The 12,084-nt window shown below is 41.8% G+C and overlaps 1 protein-coding gene across 1 annotated transcript in view; it reads right to left on the reverse strand.

The window, feature by feature from the left end:
- FAM184A (family with sequence similarity 184 member A) overlaps positions 1-12,084 on the reverse strand; it is a 65,371-nt gene that overhangs the window by 35,909 nt on the left and 17,378 nt on the right. Inside the window, exons 2-5 of the mRNA XM_064170398.1 lie at positions 8,317-9,171; positions 6,303-6,438; positions 3,629-3,810; positions 2,825-3,022 (exon numbers count right to left, since the gene is read on the reverse strand). Of these exons, the coding sequence (XP_064026468.1) occupies positions 2,825-3,022; positions 3,629-3,810; positions 6,303-6,438; positions 8,317-9,171 (1,371 nt within the window). The remainder of the gene's footprint in view (positions 1-2,824; positions 3,023-3,628; positions 3,811-6,302; positions 6,439-8,316; positions 9,172-12,084) is intronic.

Here is a 12,084-nt window from a genome sequence, read left to right on the forward strand (position 1 = left end):
AAGAACTCAAGAGGAAAAAAGACTGCTATAAAACAGTATAAAAAACTAACGTGAACTGGGGAGGTGGAGGACAGCAAATCAGCATCTTCCAGCTCATAACCAGAACAAAGACCAACCCTTCCTCATCCACAACAAGCATTAAAAGGATATCATACTGTTGAAGAGGGTCCAGGAGGCTATGAAGACGACCAGAGGGCTGGAGCACCTCTGTTATGGGGAAGGGCTGAGAGTTGGGGCTGTTCAGGCTGGAGAAAAGAAGGCTCTGTGGAGACCTAATAGGCAGCTACCTCAAGTCAGATACAAGGGAGCTGGGAAGGAGCTGCAAAATTTTACCAGTGCTATTTGGACTCACTTCTGATAACTGAGCAATTAGTTCTTTTATGATACTTGTCAGTATGGCTGTGAAGTACAGCAAAATTATTAGCAGCTCTATTTTCATAGTTCTCCATCTTTACAGTTCATTTTGTAGATGGAAGAACTGAAGTAAAGAGCTATTTAACCTATTTCTTCAGTCCTACTCTCATTGTTTAGTTTTCTCTTCCATTTCCCCCAGAGACTTCCAAATCCCAAATACCTTTCTCAGTATTTTAGTCCAAATAAACCCTCATATTCTGCCCCAAGGCTCCTTGTACCATGCTTCTTCCTCACACTCAATTTAAATTCTTCTCTGCTTTTGAGACTGTCTGTCCCTTGTGTAACTCAAATATGTGCTTAGCAAGACAGGTTGGACAGAGGAGAAAATATACCAGTTAAGATCCAAGATCTTGATCCAACATGTTTGCATATTCAGTTTTCCCTTGCTAAAATCATGTCACATTTCTCACATTTACAGAGCTGTTTCCCACTTAAAACAATTTAATGATTTAAAAGCAAGTATCTTATGTTATCCTTTATCTTATTTTCCAAGTTAGTAACAACCAAAAGTAAAGAATAAAAATTTCACATTTGACTACAGCAGAAGAAAAATATTTCTAGGAACCCTTAAGAGACATTGTTTTGGTATGAAGATTAAATTTATAACAGAAAGGAAACTTTAAAGATTAGATGCATGCCTGTCTTAGAACTACTTCCACTACTAGGAGATATGAAAAAAAATCTTTCTAATACACCCAAGAAAGGAACACACCAGGGATGAGATTTAACAAGGCCAAGTGCAGGCTTCTACACTTTTGACCACAACCACCCCAAGCAGCACTACAGGCTGGGGACAGAGTGGCTGGAGAGCAGCCAGAAAGAAAGGGACCTGGGGGTGCTGGTAAGTAGTAGCTGAACATGAGCCAGCAGTGTGCCCAGGAGGACCAATGAATGGCATCCTAGCCTGGATCAGGAACAGTGTGGCCAGCAGGGCAAGGGAGGTTATTCTGGCCCTGTACTCAGCACTGCTCAGGCCACACCTTGAGTACTGCAGCCAGTTATGGCCTGCTCAATTGAAGAGAGATGTTGAGGTGCTGGAAGGTGCCCAGACAAGGGCAAAGCAGCTGGTGAGGGGCCTGGAGCACAGCCCTGTGAGGAGAGGCTGAGGGAGCTGGGGGTGTGCAGACTGGAGAAGAGGAGGCTCAGGGCAGAGCTCATTGCTGTCTACAACTACCTGAAGGGAGGCTGTAGCCAGATGGGGTTGGTCTCTTCTGCCAGGGAATCAGCAACAGAACAAGGGGACACAGTCTCAAGTTGTGCCAGGGGAGGTCTAGGCTGGATGTTAGGAGGAAGTTGTTGCCAGAGAGAGTGATTGGCATTGGAATGGGCTGCCCAGGGAGGTGGGAGTCACCATCCCTGGAGATGTTCAAGAAAAGACTGGATGAGGCACTTAGTGCCATAGTCTGGTTGACAGGAGAGGGCTGGGTGCTAGGTTGGACTGGACAATCTTGGAGGTCACTTCCAACCTGGCTGATTCTCTGATTCAGTTAACTAATTGAATAATAATTGAAACAAACCCTAATAAAAAATAATAAAATAGAACAAACTAAACCAACAACAACAGTAAAAAATGTAAGATGCACATCACTACCAGTGTGTTTCTTGACCTATCTCCTGTGAACACACCAGAGAAGCACAATAAAACCTTGCTGTATACAGTAAATTTTGTGTCTGATGTACAAACAATTAGATTAGGAAATAGTAATTCAGGATTGGTCTTCTCAGCCCAGCAAAGGAAAGCTAATTTTGTGAAACAAAAAAGCCTTTCAGCTTCAGGATTTCAGTCTAATGTAAAGCTGATACACAGTTAGCATAATTCTATGATGCAAGTTAGGAACAGTTGCTGTCATCTTCCAATTATACCTGTATCAAAAACTAACATATTTTAGTACTTCTAGAGTCTTTAATATTAATTCCAGGTTTTCATAGAGTAACAATCTTTCAGCTCCTTCAGAAGGCTTGATCTTGAGTGATATACCAACCCTGGAGTACAAGTCATACCACCTGGAAGAAACACACCTACTGCACTCAAAAATAAAGTTCTGCTGAGAATTTATCTTCTGTATGTTGACAAATTGACCAATGACATAACTGTTTTCTTTTTTGGAGGGGCAAGACCACAGAATCACAGGAACAGTCAGGAAAAGACTCCCAGGATCACCAAGTCCAACCAATAAGCCTACTCTACATGGTTAACCCCTAAACAATATCCCCAAGCACCACATCCAAACGACCTTTAAAGATGTGTATTACTTCCTTAAAGGCTGAGCATGTTCTTCTGAAAGGAACAGCAGACCTGCAGCTAACTTGCAATAAAACTTGCCATACAACAAAACCATGCAATACAAGGTTCAAACTTCAACATTTGCTTCCAGTAATATGTTTGATCATTAAAAAGACACAAACCTACCATTTGCAGTTTTTTCTTATCCTTATTAGCATTACTGTGTGCAGCCTCAATTGCAGTATGGTGTTTCCATGCCAGTTCTTCTAAGGTTTTGGAATGAGCCTCCTTCAACTGTGCAGCTTCTCCTTCCAGTCTTGCTTGCAATTTTACCAGCTCCTTCTCATAATATTCACGTTGTGTCTCCCTTGCTTCATTTACTTTCTAGAAGAGGCAGAGAAAAATGAAGTTATTTCTAATAAACAATAAAACCCAAAGAGTAAGGAAAAAAAATACAAAAACATCACTGGTGGCAGAAATTTGCAAAAATGATCCTTATACAAAACAAACTCAGACAAAACTAAGCATTAAGTAGTTCAGCAACAAAACCAAAGTTTCAATATAACCATGCAAAGCATTACAGCTATATTAAAGGTCTTCTTCCTGCTCGATTTGCTCTGAGAAAACAGCAATTTGGTATCAAGCCCATAGAAAAGTTCAGTTCAGCATTTTCAAGTGCCTTTTCCAATTACTCTTTGACCCTTGCACCTTTCTCCTTGCTGAGACACTTCAGCTACAAGGCATCTGCACACCAGGTCATAAATCAAACAGAAATGTGTGAAGCAGTCTGAACATCATCTCATCTGACTGCTCCACTCTCACTTAACAGTGTGAATTAGTCATTGTATTTGCTACATGAGACATACTTGGAACACACTACTACAGATCCTGGTCCAGTCATATCAAAGAAATGAAAACACAGTATTTTTTTCCCCCCAAGAATCCTAATAATTTTGGTTTTATTCAGCTCAAGTCAGTAAGTTGTTTAACCTTCTCCAAGGCCAGAATTTGCTGCCTCTGTCGCTCATCCAGACTTTGTGTTTTGCTCTGTAGTAAGTTTCTTTCCTCTTCCAGTTGGGATAGTTTTTCTTTTAATCTAGACTTCTCTGACTCCAAATCTCGGATTGTAACTTCTTGAGTCATTTGAGTAGCCTGAAGCATTCCAATGTGACCTAAAACCAAAACAACTCCTTTAAACCTCATAGCACTAGTTTCACATAAAGTACACATTCATACATTAGTGATTCCTAGAAGTACAACTCTTGTTGAAGTCTTTACATGGACCTCTATTACCTTTACTGCACTACTTACCCTCCTCTCCACTTCCTTTTTTTTCAGTTTTATTGTAGTATGTCCAACAAGAGTCAAGTGCTAGGATTCAATTGTCCTGGTTTAAAATTGCATACTGACTTGGAGAGAAAGCAGTGGTAAGCAGTAGTATGAACACAGCCAGCCTACCTTGAAGGAATTACCCTACCTAAACTCACACATTTTTATCCAACAATAAACTACACAACAGGAAGCAGAGCATTGTAGTCTAATAGTAGAGCATGTGATTCTTTTATCAAACTTATAACTTCACCAGCATGATAGGTACAGCAGCTGATGCAACATAAAACTACTAGAATTAGACTTTGACTGTATTTTGCTACTAGAAGATGTAACAGAATCCTCTCTCTCCACAGCAAAAGACACCTAAATCCTTGCAGATTAGAAGCTTGTTTTTAATCCCTAATAACGAAGAAATATTTCCAGAGCTAGACAGTGTTATCATTTGTCCACATCAGCAACAGGAAGATCCATGACATTAGAATTTTTTGTCCTTGTTCTTCTGAATTTACATCTGTACTAGTGAAAAATATTGCTAGTGGTTAACTGACCACGGCAGTGAAACTTCTGTTACTCTGGGACAGGCTTAAGGGAGGATAGGAGGCTATGACTACAAGAGAATGCTCCTAAGATTGTTCCGCTGAAAGACAAGAGGAGAGATATTTTTCCACTCTAACATCTTTGCAGAAGCATCACATCATACCTAAGCTCACCTTCCACCTTGGAATGCAGTCTTTTGACAGACACACTCTATCCCTGATTTAGACATGCTTCAAATATACCTTTTAAAAATTACCATATGATACAAAAAAGCAACAGCTCAACAGACTTGCAGACATTCTAAAGAAATGCTTAACAGTTTCACATGAAGAAAGCATCCAGATAGGAAGCTTAATAAAATTTATTCTGATTAAATACTTATTTTTACAGTCAACTTCTAGGAGAGACTCCCTTGCCCTTATTGCAACCTTCAAAAATGACAGATAGTTGGGTTTTAATCATAAAGCATTGCTTTTAAATTTAGGTTGCTAAGGAACTAAGCAGAAAGCTCCCCTAGGCAGTAGACAGTCCATCAGTAGCAAGTGCTTCATTCTTTTAAGGACAGAAACAAAGCCTTGACACAAACCAGATTCACATACACAGTTGGAGGGTCACACCCCATGTAGATACCTGTAATAACAAACCATTACAGTAATAACAAACAATTACAGTACCAGTAAATATAGGACTATATATGTAGCATATAATATAAATAGTGAACAACTGCAGTACTAGCAAGCTAATGCTGTGAAGCATTTTCCAAGCCTATGGCAGGTTGGCATAGTCTGGCAATACCACAGACTTCAAAACAAGGTGATCTCATCCAAACTGACTTCTTGGGAAGGGCCTCTGGGCTTGTGCTAACTTGTGTTGAAAATAATCAGGTATTTCCACTAGTAGTCTAGTTGAACAAGGGGCTTATTTTTAGCCTACAGTCCTATTTATAGTACAGTTAACCAAGTTCAAGTACTTGAGCCCATGCCCTACCACTGACCTGTTTACTGGAGACAAAATGTCAGTAAACTGGAGCATCTCCTCTATGAGGAGAGGCCAAAAGACCTGGGGCTGTTCAGCTTGGAGAACACAAGGTCTCCTGGAAGCCTTAGAGCAGCCTTCCAGTACCTGTAGTGGTCTACAAAAAAGCTGGGGAGAGACTTTTTACAAGGGACTGTAATGATAGGATAAAAGGGAATGGATTGAAGCTTGAAGGAGGATTTAGGTTTGGAAGAAGTTCTTTATAATCAGGGTGGTGAGACATTGAAACAGGTCAACCAAGGAAGTCACACATGCCCCCTCCCTGGGGGTGATCAAGGTCAGGCTGGATGAAGCCTTGAGCCATCTGCTCTAGTGGAAGGTGTCCGTGCCAATGACAGGGGGGTTGGAACTAGGTGGTCTTCAAGGTCCCATCCAACCCAAACCAGTCTATTAATAAAAATGTGTGTGCAACAAAATCTGAAATAATTTTCTATGCCCTCTCACATGCCAAGTAGCAGACAAGTCCAGAAAGCAGCTATAAAGAAAAGCCCAACAGATTAAGTGACAAGCTGCAGGTCTCCTGACAGCAGGCATGGAAAATATGCATGTGCCATACAAAGATGCACATTTAGACAAGAAATCAATAAAGTCTTTGGTACAGTATGTGTCGTATCAAAAGAGCTTTTCAGAGCCCTCAAACTTGTCAAGACTTTTTTATGGACAGAGCTGAACAGTTTTTAGGCACAGGGTTAACAAAGAAAGGAAAGGCTCCAATACACAGAGGAAGTTCACTTCCAGATTAAGTTACTGACATACATACTGGCTTTGAGAACAAGATCAGTTGCCTGCTGCTGTAAGCGCTCTCGAGCAGCCGCTAGCTCGCTTTCCACTTCTTTATGTTTGCTTAACAATGACATTTCCTCCTCCTTCACATCATCTAGCTGTTTCTGAAGAACCTAGAGGAAGCACAATATAATGCCTGTTATGATTACACACTAGTGTGCTGAAATTTAAATGAGCATTTGGTTAAAAGGTACAGAAAGGTTTCAGTAAGGGTGGTGAGACACTAGCACAGGTCGCCCAGGGCAGCTGTGGATGTCCCTTCCCTGGAGGCATTCAAGACTAGGTTAGATGAGGCCTTGAGCAACCTGTTCTAGAGAAAGGTGTCTCTGCTCATGGCAGGGGTGCTGGAACTGAATGATCTTTAAGGTCCCTTCCAACCCAAACCATTCTACGAGTCTATGAATTCAAATGGGCATTAGCTTAAATGATGCAAACAAATATTTCAGTACTGATGTTTCATTCATGTAATCCTTCAAAATTTTCATACATCACCCACATCTCCATTTGCACCCGGCCCTGAAGAATCCTAAAAGCCATTGTGGTATTCGTTTGACAAGAAAAATCAGACATTGATGATAAAAACTGAAATACATCTGCCTACCTGTGTTAAGCATACCAGGTAAGTACCACAGCACCACATGCTCACTTGCCATAGTGGGACAGGGCAGAGAGTCAGAAGGGTCAAAGTGAGAAAACTCCTGAGGTCAAAAAATTGCATTTTGCTAGGTAAAGCAAAAGCTGTGCACACAACAGAAAAAGGAATTCATTCACCACTGCCCATCAGCAGGCAGGTGTGCACCCATGCCCAGGGAAGCTGGGTTCCACTATGTGTCATGGTTACTTGGGAAGACAAAATGCCCTAAATCCAAATGCCTCCCCTCTACCTTTCTTCTTCCCATACTTTTTTCTTGCTGATATCAAATATTCCTTTGCTCAGTTATTGTCAAGTATCCCAGCTGTGTCCCATTCCAAACTCTTGTGCACCCCCAGCCTCCTGGCTAGCAGGGAAGTCTAAGAATCAGGAAAAGCCATGACTGTATATAAGCACTGCTCAGCAGTAACCAAAACATCTCTGTATTACCAACATGTTTTCATCACAAGTCTTAAAACAGTCCTATACCAGCCACTAGGGAGACTATTAGCTCTATGCCAGCCAAAACCAGTACCCTGAATGTGTGTGCAGTGTATCAATTACTGCTTGTGAAAACATCAGAAAGATATTGTAAGAAAAAAAGTCAGTCACAAAAATCATCTTTTCTTTTCTTGTTTCCCACAAACCTACTTTAACAGATCACCTCTAGGTAAAGCAGTCACTAATGACCTCTTCCAGCAAGGCTGCACTGACTACAGACTACTCATTGTATTTACAGTGCCAGCTGTATGACATTGCTGTCAAATGCAGTTCTGTAAGGAACACTGCAGTCTAGATGAGGCATTTCACAACTTCCCTCATAAGCATTCCAGTTTGTCAGCGTTCCATCTCAATGGTACCAGTCAACAACATCCTCCTTTCCTCTGTGAATCTTTGGTTTTGGGAGAGAGGAATGAATTTATGTGGACATGTGACGCAGAAATATTGCCCTTTTCCCCACCTTTACCTTTGGGGAGAGTGGAACAGGACTTGGTTTGGGATCTTTGCCTAGTAAGTGGTAAGTTTTGAGTATTCTACTGAGTGCAGTACACTTTGGCATTACAATTAGAACAATCATGTCTTGTTCAAAAACAGCTGAAAGGAAGGAGACCAAAGCTTTCCCCTGGAAGAGGCCTTCTAGATTCTACTAGAATAAAGTACTGTTAATTTAGCCTGAGAAAATTAAAGCCGTAAGTGTAAAAACACAATTGATCCTTGTCTATTTCTGATTTTATTTCAGTGACAAAAGCACTCCAGCGTACATGGTCCCATTACTTCAACCTAGCAGCTTCACAGAAAGACAGCCAAAATAGAGGGAGAAAATTCCCAGCCTTGAGAACAACATTATCATCAGGCTCACCTGAACATTGTTTTCTGCTGTACCAAGAGCCACCTGGAGCTTTTGGCATTTCTCCCGTAGACTGGCAGCTTCATCCTGGACCATTTGCAGTTCAGTTTTCAGCTTTCCTAGATTCTTCCTTAAAATACTTTCCTGGTTTTGAAATTCTTTCCTTAGCTCCACTTCTTTTTCTTTGCAAGCATGCAGGCTTTCTGCTGTGAAAAGCTGAGATCTTTTCAAAGAATCCAGCTCATGCTCGTAGAAGGACTGTGCTTTGGTGAGTTTGCCTTCATAGTCCTCAATAAGCTTTTTTCTTTCCAGTCTCAACTCTTCAACTTTAGTGTTCAAGTCTTCCAGCTCCAGCCTGTGCAGTTCCTCCAGCTTTTCCTGCCCCTTACTTAAAGTGGCATTCTGACTTTGGTGAGTTTTCAGGAGCTCTTGAATCTCAAGCCTGTGAGCAGCTCTCAAGTCTTCCAGAGCTGTGCGCTTATCCTTCTCATATTGCACTTGCAACTGTATGAAACTTCGCAGCCTCTCCTCAAACTTCTTTCTGATCTCCTCTACTTCTCTCGACATGGTCACTACACGCTGGACATGCTGAGCTTCCGCACAAAGCTGCATATCTTCAACTCTGTCCTTATAGGCTTCAAATTCTGTCAAGGCCTGGTGTTTCATCTTTTTATGGTCTTCCAGTGACTCTTCTAAAACTTGGATCTTTCTCTTAAGATCCATTTCTTCTGCAACTTTACTCTTGTATTGCAGGATCTTCTCTCTGGTCTCTGCAAGAATTTGTTGGATTTCTTCTTCATGAGCATCCTTAAGGGCCTGGATAGCAGCTTCATGTTCATCATTCTTTGTGTTCAAAGCATATATTACCTAGGAACACAAAACAATATTGCATTACAGAAAAGGCCTTAGAGGTATCTGGTAGATCACAGGATGTTAGGGGCTGGAAGGGACCCAAGGAGATCATAGAGTCCAACTTCCCCCCCTGCCAGAGCAGGACAATACTATCTAACACAGATCAGAGGAACACATGCAGACAGGCCTTGAAAGTCTCCAGAGAAGACGACCCTACAACCTCTCTGGGGAGCCTGTTTCAGTGCTCAGTTACCCTTACAGTAAAGAAGTTCTCCCTTGTGTTGAGGTGGAACCTCTTTTGCTGCAACTTACACCCATTGCTCCTTGTCCTATCCCAGGAAGCAGTGAGCAGAGCCTGTTCCCCGCTCCTGGCCAGTCTTCAGATACTTATAAACATTTACCAAATCCCCTTTAAGTCTCCTCTTTCCCAGACTAAAAAGCCCCAGGTCCCTCAGCCTCTCCTCATAAGCCATGCCCTCCAGTCCCCTAATCATCCTCATAGCCCTCAGCTGGAACCTCTCCAGCAGATACCTGTCCCTCTTAAACTGGGGAGCCCAAAACTGAACACATTAATTCAAGATGAGGTCTCACCAGGGCAGAGTAGAGAGGGAGGAGAACCTCCCTTGATCTGCGGGACACACTCTTCTTAATACACCCCAGGATCCCATTGGCCTTCTTGGCCGCAAGGGCACATTGCTGTGCCATGGGTAACTTGTTATCCACCAGGACCCCCAGGTCCCTCTCCACAGGGCTACTTTCCAGCAGATCACCTCCCAACCTGTACTGGGAGAGTTTATTATTCCTCCCCAGATGCAGGAATAAGCTAGGTTTTGGTGGGGGAGAAAAAAAGAAAACCACCTAGGCAGTGTGAAACTTTCTTTGACAATCTGGTAGGTTTTCATGATGCAAATAGGACACCAAACAAAGAAAAAACATGGAACAATACTGGATGCAAAGAAAAAACCAAACAGCTTCACTCATCTTTTTATATCAAGGAAACTGATTTTGGTGAGTTTCTTCAGATTTACTCACATTATTCTAATTTCATTTTTCTAACATTGTGAGATCCTGATAAATCTTTTGACCATCTTGTCTTAAATATTTAAGCAACAGCTGGAATAGGAGGTGTGACAATGAGTTGCCTCTGGCAAGTTTCCTATCATTGCAAACAGGACCCACGGGGCATGCCAGACATTATGGGGCAGTGGGGCACCAGCAACCTTGCCTCCCCCAAGAACTCTCCAGAAAACCCACCAACAAGCACGGGAACAAGGAATCTAAAAAGGGAGACCCCAAGCACAAGCTGAGCACACACTGATGGAGGAGAGGACTGAATATCTACGCATCAGTAAGCACCATTGGCTGCCAAAATGAAGGGCAAGGATGTCTCATGGAAACTTCAAAATAAAGTTCACATAAACTCTAGAATGATAGAATGGTTTGGATTGCAGAAGACCTTCAAGATCACTTAGTTCCATCCCCCTTCCACTAGTCCAGGCTGCTCAAGGCCTCAGCCAACCTGACCTGGCCCCTACAGAGGGTGCATCCACAACCTTCCTGGGCAACCTGTTCCAGCGTCTCACCAATCTTGCTGGAAAGAATTTCTTCCAAATCTCCAGTCTAAATCTACTCTCCTCAAACTTCAATCCATTCCCTCTCATCCTATCACACCATTTTTCAGCAGCCTGAATTCCAACTCTATCAAATTACTGTATTACAGATCTCAGTAGTTCTGAAGTAATGGAACAGTTGAAAGATAAAGTCAGCTGTAGAAGTTGATGCATTGGATTAGCATGGGAACAAGGAAAAAAGTCTGTGCTAACTGATGCAAAAGCAACCTAACAGCATTTCAGTGAAGTGAAAACAAACTGAAATACACTGGGACAAATCAATACATTTAAAGTCCTAGCTGAAATAAATAGTTCCTGCTCAAACAAGTTTGAGACTCGAGAGGCTGCAAGGTTGCTAAAGTTGGAGGTGGGCAGATGAAGCAAGATTTGCACTCTCACCAGAGTATGAGTCATTTCCTCTGCCTGCTTGTAAATGCTTTTAAAAATACTAGTAGATTTTTCAGTGCAACTGCATGTTATTAAGAAGCATAAACTGTTCATTTTCCTAATTAGTGTTTTTGCCAACTACGCCCTAAACGCATCATACACACTGCAGTAGGAAAATGAAGTCTGCATCATGCTTTATGTTAACAGAAATTAGTGCCATTGCAGAGGTACAGACAGAACCACTCTCCAACAACACCCAGACTGCCAGCTAAAGGCCTTAACACTCTTTTCAACAATAATAACCTACTGAAATGCTACATGCCTCAGTCTGCAGAACTATAACAGAGTAAATTAGTAAAAATAGCAGTAATAACCTTTCTTATGATGCAAATACACGAATGTAACAATTCAGCACTCCATGTGGTAAGGCTAAAGGAGTTTGTCACTGCATTAGTGTTGGTATCTTGAATGCCACAGAACACAAACACACACTGGTGTTCATCACTGTTTGTGGCTAAAAGATGGACGTTTGACCACTTGGCTGAGAAATATTTTTTACTCCAAACCAGATGTTATGGCTTGGAGACCTGACCAACTCTTTCATGGTCAGCTGCCTTTGCTCCTCTGCTCCTGCCAGCAATTTAGTCATGACAGAATGGTTTTCTAGTTAAACATGTGCAATTCACCTTAATACTAGTATTAAGTGCCAAAAAGATTTTGCAGCATGAAAGAAAATCTCTCAAGAAACAACTGTAGCTCATTCTTTCTCATTTTACATGGAAAGAGAAACTGATAGCTGTAAGAAAACATCACTATGCATCTTACACAAACATCAGCCTTATGTCTCTGGTAAGCCTTCAGTTTAGACTACATGTGGGTCTCCAGCTTGGAGCACTACATTCAGCCCAGTTCAGGTGAAGTGTCTTCTTTC

This window comes from Pogoniulus pusillus, chromosome 33 (assembly GCF_015220805.1).
Source record: "Pogoniulus pusillus isolate bPogPus1 chromosome 33, bPogPus1.pri, whole genome shotgun sequence".
NCBI lineage: Eukaryota > Metazoa > Chordata > Aves > Piciformes > Lybiidae > Pogoniulus > Pogoniulus pusillus.